Source organism: Rhineura floridana, chromosome 8 (assembly GCF_030035675.1).
Source record: "Rhineura floridana isolate rRhiFlo1 chromosome 8, rRhiFlo1.hap2, whole genome shotgun sequence".
Lineage (NCBI taxonomy): Eukaryota > Metazoa > Chordata > Lepidosauria > Squamata > Rhineuridae > Rhineura > Rhineura floridana.
In genome coordinates, this window is record NC_084487.1 from 132,359,156 (window position 1) to 132,379,954 (window position 20,799).

A 20,799-nucleotide genomic window follows, 5' to 3' on the forward strand; every position below is an offset into this window, starting at 1 on the left:
ACCAGTCAGAAGAATTTTTTGACTGGTAAAAACTTTCTCCCAGGCAAGGGAGAAACGAAGAGATCACCCACAGAAGCTTCGTTGTGTTTGTTGGGGACTGGAATTCATCAGGATCGCCTATGAACGAAGGTTAGCCAGCAATGTCGGACGGAGTCAGGGAATTCAAGCAAGCTCAAACTGACTAAGCGAGACTTTTTTTTTCTTTAAAGAAAAACGGATTTTAACAGGCAAACATTCTTCTGTCTACTACTATTACTCTTATCATTGTTACAGTAAAAGAGATTTGTTATAGAATCAGCAACAAAGAATCCCTGGGTGAGTTATACCTTTCTCTTTTATACACGGAATTAAGGAAGAAGAAAATCAAAATAGCTTATCTTTGTTTTTATTGCAAAAAGCTGGCATGGAATTGAGCATTATAAAGATATAAACGGATGAGGGGCATCTAATCTGAAGAGAAAAATCTGATTAATATGAACATTTGAGTACTATTTGTTTGGGACTATTTTTTCTGGTTTACTTTATTTTGACGAATCTGCTTATTCTTTATGCCACTAATTATTTTGATGCTGGGAACTAAGTTTGTTTTGCACTCTTGGTAACATAAGAGATAAGGCAGTCTGTCTATAAGATGATGTCAACAGGCTTGGAATATTAACTCCTTTGTTGCTGGAAAAAGAAATAAATTGCTCTTTGCTTGAGAATAGTGGCTATATTGGAAATTGAAGGGTTTGTTTTTTTCCGGTCTTAAGAATGACAATCAAGAAAGCGGCTGAGACCCTGGATGTACAGGAAGGGGTTCTCTCTCTAAACATGTTTCAGAAAATAATGGATGAGATTAAGATAATGAAACAAGAAATGAGACAGGGCAGACAAGAGATGAAAATTGAATTTGGCAAAATGAAACAGGAGCTGAAAGAAATAAAGGATTCTATGAGAAAAGAAGATGTACAAGTCCTGGAGATTGGAATAGATATATCAAATGTGGAATTGGAAAAAGATTTGGATTTTATAGCTGTGATGGATCCTAGTGACAAAGAGTATAGCTTGGAATTCAGCGCTGTCTCTGAAGGAATTGGTGAAGATATCAGAGATAAATTTATCAATGTTTCAAAAAAAATTCTGGACTGGAATGATCTGATGGAACCTGAGATAGAGAAAGTTTATTGAATTAATTCCAGATATGTGACAATGGAAAAACTCTCAAGAGATGTGCTAGTGCACCCTGTAAAAAAGAACAGAGATATGACTTTACAACAATATTTCAGTAACACAGTCAGAATTGATGGCAAGAAAATATTTGTGGTGAAGGAAATTCCTATCAGACTCTTACTATATGACTATGACAGCAGAATTATGTGTGCAAGGATGGAGATGGAAGATGGAACTAACACTGATAATGGAAGAATAGCTGTTGAAACTACTGGATTTACTAGACTTGAATAGATGGATTAATTGACATGTCTATTTGGAGAAAAATCGATAGATATATTTCTCAAGGACTGGAAACCTCTTTGACTTTTTGTGGAAAGAATAAAATGATATGATGTTAATGAGATTTAATGATTAACCAAGATAACCACTGGAGGAAAGTGATTTTATAATATATTAAGGGACAGGTTTGTTATATACTATAGACCTATAGCTGATTTATGACAAATCGGAAGTCAATATTTTTTATTCTATTAGTTATTAATTTGTTCTTTTTCTTTTTGTTTTGTTTTGTTTTTGAAATCCCGAATAAAAATTTATATTAAAAAAAAAGAGAGAGAGATCTTATTGTTGGGAATCTGGCCAAGAAAAGTGTGTGTACGGTTTTCTACTCATTGCACAGTTGTCTAGTGTTCTGCAGCCTCCCTGACTGCCGGCATCTCCTGATTGAAAGGGGCCCATTGGAAGACTTATCTCATGACATCTTCCTCTAGGTTTTGAATGAAACAAGGACAGCTGAGGAGGCCAAGCATCTTGAGATTGATATGCTTGCTGATTTTATTTATTAAATTTAAATTCTGCCCTTCCCCTCAAAAGTTGTCCAGGGTGACAAAAAACAAGTGATAAAACAATAACATCTTTAAAACAATCTACTTAAAAGGCTTGTTGAAAGGTGAAGGTCTTCAGTAGCACTAAAAAACCCCAGAGATGGTACCTGTTTAATATTTAAGAGAAAGGAATTCCAAAGGGTAGGTGTCACAGCACTATAGGCCCAATATCTATATTGTGCAGAATGGATCTCCTGAGGAGATGGGATCTACAGGAGACACTCACCTGCAGAGTGCAGGGATTGGCTGTATATATAAGAAGTGAGATGATCTTTCAGGTATCCTGGTCCCAAACTGTGTAGGGCTTTACATACATCAAAACCAGCAGCTTAAACTTATCCTGATAGCTAATTGGCAGCCACAGCAATTTTTCAGAAGTGGGGTAATACATTGATGATATCCTGCCCCAGTGAGCAATTGAGCTGTCACATTTGCACCATCTGGAACAACCTCAAGGGCAGCCCCACATAGAGTGCATTGCAGTAATCAAGCCTGGAGGTTACTAGCACATGGACAACAGTAGTCAAACTATCCTGGTCCAGAAATGGCTGCAGCTGTCTAACCAGCCAAAGCTGGTGAGAGGCACTCCTAGCCACTGAGGTCACCTGGGCCTCTAGCAGCAAAGATGGATCCAGGAACATCCCCAAACTATGCACCTGCTTTTTCAGAGAGAGTACAACCCCATCCAGAGCAGGCAATTGACTAATTATCTGGGCTCAGGAACCACCTATCCACAAAACCTCCATTTTGCTAGGATTCAGACTCAGTTGGTCCTCCTCTAGCCCACCAAGGAGGTCAGGCATCTATCTAGGGCTCACATGGCCTCTCCTGACTCAGATGTTACAGAGAAACAGCTGGGTATCATCATTGTACTGCTGACACCTTGCTTCAAATCTAATGACCTCTCTCAACAGCTTCACATAGATGTTAAACAGCATTGGTGGGGACAAGATAAACCCTGCAGCTCCCCACAGCGCAACTTCCAAGGGGCCAAAAGACAATTGCTATTCTCTGAAACAGCCTAGAGACAGAATCACAACCACTGTAAAACAGTGCCTCCAATACCCATCTCACCAAGTCAGCTTAGAAGAATACCATTGTCAAATGGTAAAGCTGCTGAGAAATCATGTAAGAATAACAGGTTGAGCTTCTCCTGACAAAGGTCATACATCAGGGTGGCCAAGGCCGATTTAGTCCCACAACTATACCTGAATCCAGATTGAAATGGGTTAAGATAATCTGTTTTCATCCAGGAGCACTTGCAATTGTTGTGCCACAGCCCTCTCAATCACCTTCGCTAAATAGGGGGTATATGTGATCACGCAGTAGTTGTCATAAACCAATGGGTCCAAGATAGACTTTTTCAGGAGCGGTTGGATCACCGCCTCTTTCAGGGTGGCTAGGACTACTCCCTCCCACAAGGACATATTGATCACACCCTGGATCCACTCAGTCATACCCCCTCAACAAACTTTAATTAGCCAAGAGGGGAAAGGGGCAAGAAGACATGTTGCTGGCCACATCTTTGGAAGCACCTTGTCTGCATAATCAGGCAGCATCAACTGAAATTGAACCCAAGAAGTTACTTGAGATGTTGCACTGGACAACATCACTGGAGACTGTAGTAAATGTGGATGTGGCATCAAGATTGCTACGAAGGCAAGTTACTTTACTCTTGAACTGCTTTGCAAACAATTCAGAGTGTAAAACCTCATTCCCTGGAGTAGATGTTAACAGGCCCTGGACAATATGAAAAAGCTCCAGTGGGCAGCTGCTTGAGGATGCGATGGAGGCAGAGAAGTGGGCCTTCTTCACCATCTTCACCACCACACAGTAGGCACAATTATGTTGTTTCACTCATGCCCGGTTATCCTTGCAGCACATCTTTTGCCACTTGCGCTCTAGCCATCAACTGGCCTGTTTCATTACCCTTTGTTCCCTGGTATACCAAGGCACAAAACTGATTCCACAGTGCTGGAGAGAGTGCTCAGGGGCAACCGTGTCAATAACCTCTGGGATATTCAGGAATCCACTTGATTCCATTAGTCTCCAGGAGTGGGTGATCTTAATTTGTCCACCGCCCCTGCAGGGGAAGATCAGAGCCATTAGTCCAAACCATACCAGGAAGTGATCTGACCATGACAATGTGGTGACATCTACCACCCCCCATCTCCAGACCACCCCTTCCTCCATCTGGAGCAAAACCCAAACTGAGCATGTGACCTGTCCTGTGTTTTACCAGTGACAACTGGACAGCCCCATGGTCATTATGGAGGCCATGAAGTCCCAAGGCAAAACACTAGAGACAGCTTCAGCATGGATATTGAAATCGCCTATCGTTCTCAGCTCCTCCAACACCAAGGCTGAGACCATTTCCACCAGCTTGGTCAGATGGTACACCAACAGCATGCCTAGTTTACTGTCTCCTTGGCCTGACACCAAGAAATCTCTCTGTCTTGGAGCTGGCTGGTGTCGGGCCAGTGAGACAGTAAACTAGGGTTGCTGCTGGTATACCGTCCCCCTTGCTGCCCAGCAGCTTCTCTGACCAAGCAAAGCTGGGTAAGATCAACTCATCCCAGCTCACCCACCCAGGTCTCAGTAATGCACGCCGGATTGGCATCCTCATCCACAATCGAATCATGGATGAGTGTGGTCTTATCATGCACTGATCTGGCATTAAACAATAGCACACGCAGGCCAGTGGGCCAAGCAGCTGAGCACCTAGGAAACTGTTCATGGGAGGTGTGGGAGTGAGGAACAAGGAGCAGATAGCCTTGCCCACGTCTTCTAAGGCAACTTATCACCTCTTCGCCTTTTTTAAGAGAACTGCTTTCTTTTCTAAAAAATCTTTCTGCACTGATTTTTTTCTTCAAGTAAAAAGATTGCACTTAAAAAAAAAACACTTGTGAGGTGCACGGTGGAGGACAACATGGGGTTTTCAGGAAACACACCCAGAAAGACTGCAGGATGCAGAGCTTTGGAGAGACGGATTGCAGAATGAAAGAAGGGACACTCACAAAAGCCCTTGGTCACCTCAAAAGTAATGTAAGCACAACAACAAAAATGGCATCCCACCCATGAGAACTTCACCAACATTTTCTCTCCATTTTGATAATTTTTGAACAGAAGTTCTTTTTTCTTGACAGAAAATGGTAAAAATAAGAGTGAAATAAATATTTGACACTGCTTATCTGAAACCTAAGTGCTCCATCACAAAGCAAAGCTCTATTGGGGCCAGACTCATACTGTTTCATAGGTAAGAGTTCTCTTTTGGCAGGGTGGGGGCAGGCCACTTTCATGCAGTCAGATAAGACTGCAAAGAGTGAGATTGGAAGACCTTGGTTTTATATCTTGCCTCAACTATAAACACTGTCTTGGGGCTTGTTATATTTCAGCCTCAGTTTCCCACATCACATTGCATGAGGGAAGGGAGCAAACTCTTGAAGCATTGTCAGTTGGGACTAATGAGCCATAGTCAGTGGGTAGAGGGTGTATTTGACATGCCTCCTAGCTTAGGTCTAACAGATGAAAGGGGATTTAGCCCTTTGCCCATCCCCAGCTGCCCTCTTCCAGCTTATTTCCTCAGCTGGTGAAGGGCAGTTTTGGCAGATGTTGATTGCCTGTCTGGAGACCCTTGAGAAATTGAAAAGAGCCAACCTGAAGACTGCTGTCTAAGAGCAACCTGAGGGCTGAAAAATTATGGGGAAGCTTTTGAGTGACAAGGCAGTGAAGGATGTCACAGGATTCTGGACCTGGAGCCTGAGCTGGGCCCACAAGGAGTAGTGGCAAAATCTGTGCCAATCAATTATGGCTGCGCACCTCAATGGGAACAGATGAGAACATGAATGCCAAGAAGGGAGGAGCTGCCTTCCAGAGCAATAGTGTTTCAGAAGATGTCTGTCTTCTAGTGGCAGTGGGCTAGTTGGCCCCTGTTCCTGAAACCATTTGTGACAGATGGTATGGGATAGGGCCTGGGATGGTAGCTATCTAGCCACACTCTCTCTTCCTTACGTGAGTAGGTGTGGCAAGGACCAGTGGGTAACAGTACCAAGATGGCCCATGAGTTGGCCACCATGACTAGTAAGGTTTGGAGATGGGATGACAGTACCCTATAGTGAGGTAGCACTTCCTCTACAGAGGCCCTCCTAAACTTTGGGTCCTCAGATGTTGGACTATAGCTCCTATGATCTTGTCAATGCTGGCTAGGGATGATGGGAGTTGTAGTCCAAAGCATCTGGAGGGTGCCAGGTTGTAGAAGCTGTTCTAGGGGATCATCTATTACTAGCCATGGAAGAAAATAGTTGAAAAGGAATAAAGTATTTTCTTTAATATTTAAGGACTTGGAGGAGGCAAAGGAACAGAAATAGGTCCAAAGTGTGCCAGTTAATAGAAACTGGCCTAACTGACTTACGGTCCTCACCATTTATATAGGAGAGATCCTACAGTCCCATTCTGCCAGAAGCCCTCCTCTACTTACATTCCTAAATAAATATCTACAAAGTGTCTATGGGCATTGCTGACACACCATTGAGTACAATGTAGGCTTCGTTGCATGCTGTATTAATATGGGATTGTCAGCTGTGGTTGGCAGACAGGTTGGACAGCAGTCATGATGAAGTTGTAGGATGGGTAGAGGTCGGGTGGGGAATCTTTTTGGACAAAGATCTGATCCCACCCCTCAGGCCAACTTTGACAGGTGGATAGGACAGCCTACTTGTCAATCATATGATGTCATTATGATATTATATGATTGACAGGTGGGTTGTCCATCCACCTGTTAAAATCCCTTGTGAGGTATTCCCAAGTCTTTGAGAACCACAGTGCAAGGGATGTTGCCAGACCCATACTTTGCAAGTTTCCTTGTCCTTCTCCTTTCCATCCCTAATGTTGGAAGTGGAAAGGGGAGGGGCAGGAAAGCTCTCAAAGCTTTCCCTTGGGGGAGAGGAGAATGAAGCCTGCATTGTCCAGTACAGGCTCCTGTCTCCTCTCTGCCACCACCCGCCCACTTGCCCAAGGAGAAACATGGCGCTTTAGCAAAGGGCTTTAACCCCAGGGATTCAATCCTACTGCCTTGGCTGTGCAATTCTGTTCCCTGCAATCCTGGCATACTGCCAATGCAGGATTAAATCCTGTCCTCCCACCTATCAGCTAACATCACGAGTGACATCAGCTGATGGAGGGGTGGATATGGTTTGGGGGAAAGGCCCACGGGCCAGCGGTTCCCAACCCCCGGCCCACGGGCCAGCGGTTCCCAACCCCCTGGCATAGGTGGACTGGAATACAGCAGCAAGATGTACCTTCTCTGTAAAAGAATATGTGTCCTTTAATATCCATGCAAGACATAGGCCAATTCATAAAGTTATTTTTGAAAAAATTCTTACCTGCTCTTCATTACAAGGCAATTCTGGAATAAGTTATGTTTCAAATATATACAAAACGCATATTAAGACAAAATGACAGGACTAGCTAAAAAGCAGACGTATGAACACCCTACAAGCAAATCAGGATGAATGCTCATTGCATAACTACCCTGCAAAAATCAGAACAAATGCTTAATAAAAACCAGACATAATTCTAACCTGCATAAGCTTTGTGCAAGCAAATCCGGATGAATGCTTCAATGAATAATTGTCTAGAGGAGCCCTAAAAGATGCTAAGTAATTAGGGCATACATTATAGTCACACTAGTTTTCTTCTATGAGGACTAGATGCTTTTGAAAAGGCAAAACAAAACCAAAAAGCTGAGATGCTCATATTTGAGTAAGAAAAATTAATACAAACCTGTAGCGTGGATTTAATGTATGCATATTCAAACTGACCCTAGGGTGAAGCAATCACCATGCAATGCCATTGTGTAAATTTTTGTTAGTAATCATATGGCCAGTTGAAAGGTTGTTTACTAGAGCCACATCTCACGGCATTGGCCCCTAGCTCCCTTGGCAATACTTTCTGGTGTCGTTGTCTGCTTCACATTAGTACTTTGACAGTAGATCTTGATTGAAAATGTTCTGAATTATGTTTTTTGCTATTACTATGAGAAGCCTCTATAACTTCACATAATTTGTGCAAACCGTCTGGTCCCTGTTACGAATCTGGTCGCTGCATTTTGCACAAGCTGCAATTTCCGAACTGTCTTCAAATGCAGCCCCACATAGAACGCATTGCAGTAATCTAGCTTGGAGGTTACCAGAGCATGGACAATTGAAGCCAGGTTATCCCTGTCTAGATAGGGGCGTAGCTGGTTCACCAACCAGAGTTTGTAGAAGGCACTCCCTCAGGCTACCTGAGCCTCAAGTGACAGACATGGTTCTAGGAGAACCCCCAAGCTACAAACCTGCTCCTTCAGGGGAAGTGCGACCCCATCCAGTCAGATGAACCACCCACTAACAGCATCTCAGTCTTGTTTGGATTGAGCCTCAGTTTATTAGCCCTCATCCAGTCCATTGTCGCAGCCAGGCACCAGTTCAGCACATTGACAGCCTCACCTGAAGAGGATGGGAAGAGAAATAGAGCTGCGTGTCATCAGCATACTGATGGCAATGCACTCCAAAACTCTGGATGACTGCACCCAACGGTTTCATGTAGATGTTGAACAGCATGGGGGACAGAACTGACCCCTGTGGAATCCCATACTAGAGAATCCACAGGGCTGAGCAATGTTCCCCAAGCACTGTCAGGGGGTCAGACGTCCAGGTGCCAGGTTGGGGGTATGAGGATTCAGAAACGGAGGAGGAGGGGCCCAGTTCGTTAGAGCGGACTGGAGAAGGAGAGGAAATTCCAGAGATAGCGTTGCATAGCAACGGAGACCTTGACGGTCTCACAGAACTGGAGTCTTCCCTCGAAGTTCCCACGCTGCCTCCTGAGCCAGAGAAAAGCGGCGAGAGATTGCAAGACAGTTTGAAATTTGACCCCCCTCTTTCCCCCATACCAGAGTCGGAGACTTCAGAAGAGGAGGGGCCCGTGCTTCCCCCGTCTACGCGAAGACAGTTGAAAAGACAGGAAAGGAAGGGGGGCAGGAGGGTGGTGACTGAGGGTCCGGTAAGGAGGAGCGAAAGACTTCGCGCCCGTTTGCCCCCCTCTTAAGGGACAGGCGGGAAAGCGGTCCCTTGCTCTGTCAACTTTCTTCCACGTCGCAGGACCTGTAACTTTGTGTTGCTTCATGAGAAGGCGCAGTCTATGTTTGGATATTACCTTAATAAAAACTGAATTGCTTTCAACCACAAGCCTGGTTCCTGAGTCCCATCCTGGGCCTGACAAGCACCACCTTCTGGAGCCGAACCGCCAAGTAGGAGAGGAACCACTGCCATGCAGTCCCTCCACTCCCAACTCAGCCAGTCGTCCCAGAAGGATACCATGGTCAATGGTATCGAAAGCCGCAGAGAGATTAACAGAGTCACACTCCCCCTGTCTCTCTCCCAACAGAGGTCATCATAGAGGGTGACCAAGGCTGTTTCCGTGCCAAAACCAGGGCTGAAACCCGACTGAAATGGATCCAGAAAACTGGTCTCATCCAAGAGTGTCTGGAGCTGGCCTGTTCAAGGACCTTGCCCAGGAATGGAACATTTGCCACTGGCCTATAGTTATTAAGATTTTCTGGGTCCACGGAGGGTCTCTTCAGGAGTGGTCTCACTACCGCCTCTTTCAGGTGGCCAGGGACCACTCCCTCTTGCAGAGAGGCATTAATCACTTCCCTGGCCCAGCCGGCTGTTCCATCCCTGCTAGCTTTTATTAGACAAGAAGGGCAAGGATCTAGTACAGAAGTGGTTGCACGAACCTGTCCAACCACCTTGTCCATGTCCTCAAGCTGTACCAACTGAAACTCATCAAAGAAATCAGGACAAGGCTGTGCTTTGGATACCTCGCTTGATTCACCTGCTATAACACTGGAGTCTAAGTCGTGGTGGATGCTAAAGATTTTATCCTATTCATTACAGATAGCACTGAAGAATGTGATGCACTATCCTGACTTCACTCTTAATGAAACTTGGAATCCCATAGCATCCTAACTAATTTTTTCTACAGCTGCACAGGCAGAGACAGCTTCCAATTCTCCTGGTTGTTCCTAGATAGGTAACCACAAAAGAAATGTATCTATAGAACTATATAACAGGAATTGACTCCCATGAGGAGTGATTGGTAAGAATGGTGGTGGACTTGTAAGGATGCTGTTGCTGTAATTTGAAGTCTCAGCACTTGGACTGCTTCTGCTGCATACACAATAGTGAAAGTCTGTTTGGACCGTACCTTTCTGACTGTATCTCTGCATAGTGAGATTAGGGGTGGAACTTGAGTTTGCTTGTCTACTGCATGTAGAAAACTTATGCCAGAGCTGGAAGTCTCATGTTTAGTTGAATGCATGATCTCCCTTGACTGGATGGATATTGGAACATTTTTAGATGTTTTCAAAGCTTTTTTATAAAGATGTTTTGTTTTAATATGTTTTAAAGTCTTTTGTTTTTAAGATGTTTTAGAGTGTTTTTAGTGTTTTTGTTTGCCGCCCTGGACTCCTTCTAGAAGGAAGGGTGGGATATAAATTTAATACATAAATAAAATAATTAATAAAATCTAATCTGAACAGTATTGCTCTGTGTCAACTCATAAGCTGCACTGGAAAAACACCTTGTTGGCTGCTTTGTGATCATTACCACTTTAACCAGGCTTCTGTGTTGCAGATTCCACACACACATACAGTAGGGCCCCACTCATACGGCAGGTTAGGTTCCAGACCCCCACCGAAAAGCAAAAACCGCCAAAAAATGGATCAGGTGTAGCGCGGGGGTCTGAAACCTAACCCACTGATCATGTCAGAGGAGGAGAAGAGCAGATCTTCCCCTCCTCGGGTACGATCAGCTCGAGCGGGAGTCTGATCGCACCAGAAGAGGAGAAGATCAGTTGTAGCAGGCTACAGCTGATCTTCCCCTCCTCCAGAGTGATCAGCTGGAGTGCAGGGAGCTCCAGCCCCCCCTCCAGCTGACTGCCCCCACTGGTGCCGTATTAGCGGAACGCGGAGAAGCGGGGCCCTACTGTACAAACACTCCCATCAGCACTATTCAGCATTTGAATTTGCTTAATTGTTATGTTGCAAGCAAAAGGAAGTGCAAAGGTTCTACTTGGTCTGCCACCCTTACTAACCTTCAGAGTAAGCTGATATCAGACTTTTCACCTGCCATATTGAAAACATAACTTTCATGTTTAAAAGAAAACGTTAAAATAAGTAATGTTCTTGTAATTGTAAATAATCTTACATGACTTATCAGTCCCTTTATGTAGCTGAGTCTAGGTTGGTTTGGGAGGACTGCACCTGTGTTGCATCTTGTTCTACTCTGCACAAACCAAATTCAGTAATTCTTACTGTTTATGTTTTTATTTTTTTACTTGTCTTGAATGACTTGTAGGAGAGAAGTTTGGTTGGTGTCTTTTATAAACATATATTCTATTTTGAACAAAATCTTCCCTTAGGAGAGAGAGCGAAGGTCTCCAGCTTTTAACCTCCATATAACTGCAGTCCCTGAAAACAACAGAAGTGCACTTCAGCTGTTTTGTCACCACGAGGGAATAAAGGTAGATGTGGATTTGTTGGTTCTTGTGCAATATCTGGAAGATAGTCTGTGAGACACCAAACTTGATGTGATGACAGCTGTGACATTTGTCTAATCAAATCTCTTTCCTGTTAATTCACACAAAGCAGAAAGTAGGGTTTAAACATAAGAAAGAACACATAGATAGGGGAGGGAACCTTTTCTCCTGCTAGATATCTCATGGCCTATTTCCCCTAGCACTTTCCCCCCTCAGAATGGCTTACTTCTAGTATCAGAGCTGTGTTAAGGGAGAAAAGAGTTTTGGTGACGGCCCACAAGGAGGTAAGATGGTGAAGGGGAGAGGGTTCCACTTTCCTCATCTGCATTCTGCCTTAATTAAAATCAGATACCCTCTGCTTATATATGAATAGGGGAAACACAATTTAAACAAACATAGCTGCCACTATTACATCCAGTTTGACCTTGTAAACCTATGCAGCTTCTACCCTTCAATATAAGTCTATGGAAATGTCAGTCTCTCTCCAAGCCCCTACAAAAATTCAGCATCAAATCTCAAATACACTTTCCACTTCTTCCTACATGCTTCATGTGGATTCCACTTTTTTTATTCTCATCTCATCTTAATACCACTACTTTTGTTTTACATGAAACATTTTTGATGTTTTGACTTTTAATTGAAGTAATTCTTCTCTCTGTAAAATGTGTTCAATCTAGGCTAGTCCACACAGCCTGATTTGTGTATTTTTAAAGCAAAAATGTTTAATGCTATTCAGTGTTAGTAGTAGCAGTATAATGTGGTTTCAAAATATTTATTTCACTGTTCATTATTCTCAGGATCTAAACAAATTAGTAAATAGTAGCAGAATATATGATGTAATTAATAGCATTCATTAGTAACTTTGAGAATTGTTCTTACCTGCATTTCCTGTGATTAGCTGAGAGGAAACTAGGTTCACCTTTTTTAACATGATGGAAATTTTGCTATTGTCGCAGCCAGAATTTCTTCCATGGTGGTGTTTCTCCAGCCTAGTTAATGTGAAAGAATTTGTAATAGTTAAAAGCTAACACAAATATGTGATTTTAATTATTGATTAAAAGATAAATGTCAACATTTCTTTTCCAGGATGTGAATATTTCTGAACTTATGAAGAAGCTAGATATCCTTGGTGATAATGGGGTAGCTAATGTATTTATTTAAGTAGTTCCAATTCCATATTTGTGAAAAGGACCCTTCATTTGTTAGAGCATGCCACCAGGGGTGTAGTAACGGAGGGTGGGGCAGCATAACCTGTGAGCTAAATGTGGCCTTAGGCATTTCCTTGTGACTCACTGGGCCTCACTGTAATTCTGACAATGAACACTTCAGTTTTAAAATGCAGCTTTAAAGTGTCAACTAATTTCAAAATATATTTCAGTATGAAACTATTACTATTAATATTAAACTATTGGGATCATGAAAGCAAATAAAACACCCACTCATTTTTGTTCTTGTTTTGGTTCAATTCTTCTGGTTTTATATATTGGGATTTTTCAGAGGTTTAAGTCCAGATTTTCATGTTGGACAGCTAAAATTTCTCAACAGGAATATTGTAGAATTGATGCAGAATGTTTACCAAATGTAGTTTGATATTCATTGTGTTCTTGAAAAACTTAATGCAAATTGAATCAATAACATATATCTAATATGTGTAAATTGAAAGTCCTCTGCATAGTTCTCTCTCGTATAGCTGAGTATTTAAACCAGTTGCTCACCCTTCCATTAAAATAGACTTTGTCATTGTGGATCTGTAAAGAAATATTGATGTGCAGTTCCTGTAATTAAAGGGACTCTGCCTTGTACTTATATGCCAGAATCCAAGACTGGACTTTATGAAATGCCTACAACGTATGAGCTCTGGTAGTACAGGAGACAATGGTTAGATGAAAAGCCCTAAAAACTGGGAAAATAGGAAAGAGTTTTCATGACTTCTCCAGTGTTATCATTTTCATGTAACAGAACAGGAGGAGGGAAGTATAATGTAAATACATACATTATTACAATAATTAGGGCCAGAAGCCTAAAATTTTGATAATCAAAACTTTTTGAGCATACTTGATCTGTACTTGTGACCCCCTAATGTTATAATGATCAAAAGCCTTCAGTGGGAATTTTGCATGATAATGAAACTGAGCATAGAAAACAAAGTTTCATGGTTTTTGCTAGGATATATCAAGCACTGAAAGCTGGTTTGTTTAACTCTGCAAGCAGAATTAAAAGCAGACACAGCCCATCTGAAGCAGCCCCCCATCCATCACACGCACCCCAGCCGCCTAGATTCTGCTTGCATTCCATTCTGTGGCATGCTATAAATTTGATTATGGGGTGGTTTGGATGGCAGCACCTCAGAAAACTGCTACTAGGGGCCAGAAACCCGAGCCCATCCACTATCAGGCACCCTTATACCCCCTCATGGCGGGCTTTTCCCTCTAATAGCAGTTTTGCTGAGAGCAGCCCTTCAATTTGGGGGGAGGGGTGGTTGTTGATGAGCATTCCCTTTGAGTACTCACAAAAGCTGGAAAGGCTTCATGTATTCTTAAAAGCTTGCAAAAATTCGGAGCTGCTTTTTCTTTTTCAGGGTGAGGGGCCAGAATCAAGGGGGAAAACCTCCTGCTTGGCTTGAGAGGTTTTGCTGCTTGTTACCTCTCCCTCCATGTTAATCAGGCTCCATACTGAGGGATCAGGTACAGCCAGACACTCTGCTCTGCTCCCATCAGGTACCATTTGGCTTTGGCCCAACACAGTAAGTGTTGCCGCTCTAATCTGCAGGGTTCCAACTCTTTACTCCCAGGCTTCACTCCCCTCCATCTCCCAGAATCTGACTCTCAAGGGGCTTAGAGACTCTGAATTCACTTTGTTTATGTGCAGCACAATCCTATGCATATTTACTCAGAAGTAAGCCCTTCTGAGTTAAATGGGATTTACTCCCAGGTGAGTATGTATAGGATTGCAGCCTAAATGATCCTACTGAAAAGTCATTATTTACAACTTTACAGTATACTCCCAAAGATGTTGTAGCAATAGTTCCCAACAATTTGATTGCCTTTGCCAAACTTTTTAAATGGAAGGGAAGTTGATGTGTTCAATGGCTCCTGCTGTAACAGGTATTCTGTTGTTGTTTTTAATTGATGGATTTATACTACAGTGTAAAATATGTTGAACTTCTTGTGTTTTAGAATCTGAGGAACGAAGAACAGGTTGCAATAATCCAAGCTGGGACTGTTCTTTCTCTCTGTGATAAGGTAGAATTCCATGAAGATTTGCTTCTCTTAATTTTGTCTGCCCATAAAAGCTGTGCTTTCTGGACAATTCTGCTTATATCTGTAGCTCTGCTCATAAAAGACTTGCATGCAAGTCTTTTTAAAAACACTTTCAACTAGCTCAATTTCTATTAGAATGTAATAGCACTCAGCAAGTGGTAGGTCCTCACTGGTTGAGTTGCCAATTTGACCATCAGACCTGTGCAGTATAAGCAATGACTGGCATGTGTCTAATGTGTTATTTTATTTTAGTGCTGAAGAAAGAAAGGTACAGACCATTTTGTTAACTTTAATAGTAGTTGGATGAACAAACATTTTGCAGCTACTTTTATGACTGTCATTGTTTCTTTCCATTCCTTCAATATTTTCTGATATTTAAAATCTTAATTTTATTTAAAAGTTTTTATCTGGCAGTGTGCTTGCCCACTTGCGTACCAACCTTTGTAGAAATAGACTCATTTGCAGGTTTTTTCTTTGCTTTTAAAAATCCCTATTAGATTACTTTTGAAAGCCACTTGCTTTTTGTACATACCATCTAGCATTTCACAAATGAAAAAAAGGACTTGCCATGAATGGGGGGGGGGCATAATTCCAATTAGAAGGTTTTTCATTGCATGAAACAATGTAATGGGACAATAGGATTATTTTAAATGGTTGAAGCAGCTTCTTCCAAGAAATGCTATCAGAAAAATATTAAACAGTAAAAGGGGCAACCATAATTTTTCTCTACAAAGTGCATAGGAGTACAGATATATAGTCAAATGTAAATTTAAGATTCTTGCAGCACAATCTTATAATGTACCTTGTGGCACCATAAAGATGTAACAAATTTATTATGCATACACTTTCATGGCCTAGAGTGCACTTCATTAGATGAAACAGAATGTTATCCTAAACTGGCAGATAATCTCATTTTCTTGATTTAAGCTATAGGTGATAGAAGTGAACTTCTTCATAAGTTCAAGAAGTTCTAGAAATCCTAAATGTATTTGCTCAGAAATAAGTCCCGAAGGGGCTCACGCCCTAGAAATACAGCTTCACACTATTTTTCGTAGCTTTTTGCAGTTAGTATCACAAATATAATACTCATTCTTGAATATTGTAGGTGCCTTCACATGGAATTTGCTTGGTCCAATATAACGCTTAAGCACCGTCTGCACCCATGGCAAGATTTCAACTGCCTCTTAACACAGTGGTTCAGCTCACATTACTACCAAGCTCCCTAGAAATTGCAGAAACAGAATGGTTAAAAGAGTGTGTCCCAGAACATGTTCAGACAGTCTGTATTTTTTTTCACTAAAAATGACATCCAGTTTTCAAGAACTGGATTGACAGAACAGATTTGAGCAAAGCTTAATATGTGCCAGATTCACTCCAGGCCCTCTCTCAATCCTTAAGTATGTGAAATAATAAAAAGAACAAACAATTGCAAAACTTATGCGAAACATTTTTACTTTATAAGTTCTTTTGTATCAAAGTAGGAAGTGTGCATATGCAGACTTTCCTGTCAAAAAATATGCACTGCATTATAGAAGTCTGGAAGCAGAAGGGCAGACAACATGCTACATCCCAATTTTTTCTTTCTCGATTAGCTGGATCGGAATGTGGGGAGGGGGCTTTAGCCTTCTGCTATCCAAATTAGGCTCCCTACACCTGCCACATGCGTGGGGAAAAACTCCCATCAGCTATACTAGATAGGGCAGCTCATGGTGGCTCTGCATGTGTCAAGCTTACAGCAAAAGTCACCCTCTGGCTTTCATTAAGAATAACGCCTCTGATGATTGCTAGAGGGGGTATGGCTCTAGCAGGCACTATTCCCAGAATGTTGGCTTAAGGCTGTATCAGCACAATAGGCAGAAATTTCTGTGACTATCATGAAGCACACATGGGGTTGCTATCCATTTGCCACATGGGTATAGCCAGCCGGTGGTTGGGACCAAGCATATCTGCTGGAATGAGCTGAATATATTTGATGAAGAAGAGGGCTTGTATTGGCCATAGTGCTTGCCATGGAACGCAAACACATGCACCACGTTAGTGACCCACCATCTAGTCTGATCTTTGACTGATTAAGAGGTTTTCTGTAACAGGCCCTTTTTTATATGCCTGTGTGCCAAGGGTGGAGCATCTGTCTTGCATGCAGAAAGTCCCAGGTTCAATCCCAGCATCTCCAGGCAGGACTGGGAGAGACTCCACCTGACACCCTGGAGAGCCACTGCCAGTCAGTGCAGGCAATACTGAGCTAGACGGACCAATAGTCTGACTCAGTATAAGCTCTTTTCCTACGTTCTCTACCTGCAGGCAGAGATGTAGTCGTCCGGGGTCTTGGGGGGTCTTAGACGCCTTACATTTTGGGGAGCCAGGTTCCAGCAGGTTCCCTATGTCTCCAGTATCCTATGAGCTAATCAGCATGAAAGGGTAGTATGTTAGCCACTGAAAAGAATCTTCTAACATGCTTCCTTCTCCTTTCCGACTGATTGGAGCCAATCAGAGTGAAAGGAGGTGAGTCAGCCACAGCGAAGACTCTTCTCAGCAGCTAACACTCTCCCCTTTCATGCTGATTGGCTTCTAGGGACCTCTGTTGTTGTAGGAGAAGGCATTAACAAGAATCTCATTCTCAATCCAGCAGCGCAAAAAAAACAAGGATGGGAGGGGGCTTGGCTGTGACTATCATGAAGGGACCCTGCCATTCTGAATTTGCAACTGCACTACTGCCTAGAGGAATAGAAGATTTGTTTCATATGTATGCCTTTTTAGATGTTGCATATTATCTCAGTTTTATCTGTAACTAAGGGCTAGTGTGTATAGAAAATGGCCACTGTGCTCAGGCTAGTTTAAATGGTTTCCCTTGCAGACATGACAGTGCCATGCACAATTGTGTGCAATGAGCCATCACAGGGTTCCTTGTTTTGCCATGCCACCAAAAATCTAAAGACACAACTAGCACTGCTTTGCAGTGGCATAAAGAAAAAGGTATGGTTCCCTTGATGAGTTGTGGAAGACAGCCACATGCCTACAAGGCCACCCATCCCTGTCAAGCCATTTAAAGTAGCCTTATTATACAGCCACAAGAGTTAATTAATTTAAGAAATTTAGCATTGAACTCAATGATAAGGCCAGGCATGCTCAGTAAGAACCAACTGTCAGTGTTCTAAAGGCCAGACTCACAGCTCCTGGGTTTGCCTAATTGGGGTTACACCCACACCAGACCTTTATTTCACTTTAGACACTCATGGCTTCTCCCAAAGAATCCTGGGAAGTGTAGTTTGTGAAGGATGCTGAGAGGAGACTCCTATCCCCCTGACAGAGCTCCAGTGGCCAGAGTGATTGATTGATTGTTCTGATTGAAGCTCTGTGAGGGGAACAGGGAATCTCCTAGCAACTCTCAGCACCCTTCACTAACTACACTTCCCAGGATTCTTTCAGGGAAGCCATAACTGTCTAAAGTGAAATAAAGATCTGGTGTGGATGTGACCAGGGACAGCTTTGGTGTAAATTTGGGTGGGAGGCTACATGTGTGTGCTGTAGAATAAAAAGGTGGGAGAAACCCTGAAAAAGAATGATACTGTTCACAATGTTTTCCTTTTGGAAAGGAAAGGGGCTTCCCCTCTGTCCAGTGCCCACCCATCCAATCTCCTCCCCCTCCCTCCCTTCCCCTCCCATTCCTGCCCTCATCCTCCCCTCCCTGCCCCTCCCCCAGGTCAGTTTCACCTATCGTAGCCATGATGGCACGGGAGTAAATCCCACTGAACTCAATAAGCATGCAAATGATCAAACCTGCTTTTCCCCTCCTTACCCTCTCCTCTCTCTTTCTCCTCCGTTCTTCCTCTCCTCCCATCTTCCTTCTTCCTCCTCTCTGCCCACTCCAGGCCTCCCTCCCCATGGTCAGTTTTACCTATCCTAGATGTGATTGCATGGGAGTAAATCCCATTCAACTCAATAAGCATGCAAATGATCTATCCATTCTCAGCAAACTTGCACAGGATCCCATTTCTTACTTCCCAGATTGAAAAGTAGAGAAATTCACTAATAGGAAAAAAAACCTTGCAGTTTAAGAACGTACCTATAGCCTACATATATTTCTATCAAACTTTAAAAAGCAGGGAAATTGGGCAGCTATAGTGAATGCACCAGGGAGCAGGAGACCTGACCTCCTCTCTCAGATATTGTACCGCCCTACAAATTTGTAAAAATGCAAACACAATTTGGGTTGGTCTTTCACAGTCCAATCCACTTCCTGTGTAGCTTGGAAGAATTTGGTAAACATGTGCCTCTGACAATATGGTGAGTGGCAGCAACACCTGCAATCAACCCAAATAACAGAAACAAGACATGTGCTGTGCTGATCTTGTTTTAGCAGGGAGGAAACAACAATATTAAAACAATATAGTTCAGATAGTCACTTTAAATAGGTTTGATTTACTCTGCAATTTTAGTAGTTTCCTATAGTAAATCATTTTCTTTTGCTTCTGTTTCTGTGAATATGTGAAGTACAGCAACACTAATTGTGTTCCAGCTCCTGCTAGGAGGAAGGGCGGGATGTAAATCAAATAATAAATAAATAACATTTTAAAATGCTCCAAAAACAATTGTGGAATAATGGCACTGACTATTCTGCAGAATAGTTCCCAATGGACATGAGGAGTATCTCAGTTTGCACAAGATAAAACAGTGGGAGGTGAAGTATATCCTAGGAAAATTCTAGGTGTGCTCTATGTTTTTAATTGACCATGCCCACATTTCCTTAAGTGGAGTAGTTTAAGCATCGCAGACTGAAAACATGCATCTTGGGCAGACCAAATTTGTTTTTTCGACAGCTAGAGTAATTGCTTAAGTAGCAACATATTGTAATCTGTTTGATTTTACATCAAATTGCAGTTTCAGGTTCAACTGTTAATGCGCCTGAAATAGAGCATAACCTCCAGTTTGAAACACAGAAGGCTGTCTTCATCATCATATGACATTGACCAATAAAAAGACTTTGAAATTAATAAAAATAAATTTGACACAGATTTATATGATGGATAATGAGAGAAATATAATTTTCTAGGTTAGATTCTCTGTAGAAACAGTAGTAGCACAGAAAAGAAGCAAAGTAAGAAGAACACTAACAAACATGCAAAAATCTTTGGAGATGGCAGGTGTTGCCACCACTTACCATATGCTCAGAGCAACATGTTACCAAATTCTTCCAAGCTACACAGCAAGCGGATTGGACTGTGAAAGACCAACCCAAGTTGTGTTTGCATTTTGACAAATTTGTAGGGCAATACAATATCTCGGGGGGAGGTCAGGTCTCCTGCTCTCCTGGTGCATTCACTACAGCTGCCCAATTTCCCTGCTTTTTAAAGTTTGATAGAAATATCTGTGGGCTATAGGCATATTCTTAAACCGCAAGGCTTTGCCTATTAGTGAATAATAACAGCTATTGCATGTGCATAGGCCCTGAAAGGAGACTGTCTGCAAATTTAATGCAGTTTAGTAGCCCAGCCAAAAACTAATGTTTCCACTCTGGAAATGCATGAAATACTCAGTAACCTTGAGGAGAAGAGTCACATATATATTGCCTAGAGTACATGAAACTCAGAAAGGTATATAATTTGCTATTCTGATTTCCTCTTAGCCCAAATGCTGAACAGGCCACAATTAGGTCTCTAAGGATCTCTGTAACAGCCAATGCAATTGCAATGCAGATAAAAGTTCAAGTGCTCTTGGAAACTGCCTTTTCCCCATGAGATATCTTCTGAAATTGTTTGGGGAAAATATTGTGCAAACATCACTTCTGATGTTTGTTGCTAGGGCTTAGGCTCTCCTGGGACTTTCCTAAATTGGCATCAAGCCCCTATGTCACCCTAGGACTGTCAAACCCTAGATTTTCAGCATAAACAAAAGATATGCAATTTAATGCTCCATAAATTCCTTGT

The 20,799-nt window shown here is 42.4% G+C and overlaps 1 protein-coding gene across 1 annotated transcript in view; it reads left to right on the forward strand.

The window, feature by feature from the left end:
- JAKMIP1 (janus kinase and microtubule interacting protein 1) overlaps positions 1 to 20,799 on the forward strand; it is a 206,847-nt gene that overhangs the window by 149,330 nt on the left and 36,718 nt on the right. Inside the window, exons 15-17 of the mRNA XM_061582551.1 lie at positions 11,499 to 11,600; positions 12,702 to 12,755; positions 14,792 to 14,857. Of these exons, the coding sequence (XP_061438535.1) occupies positions 11,499 to 11,600; positions 12,702 to 12,755; positions 14,792 to 14,857 (222 nt within the window). The remainder of the gene's footprint in view (positions 1 to 11,498; positions 11,601 to 12,701; positions 12,756 to 14,791; positions 14,858 to 20,799) is intronic.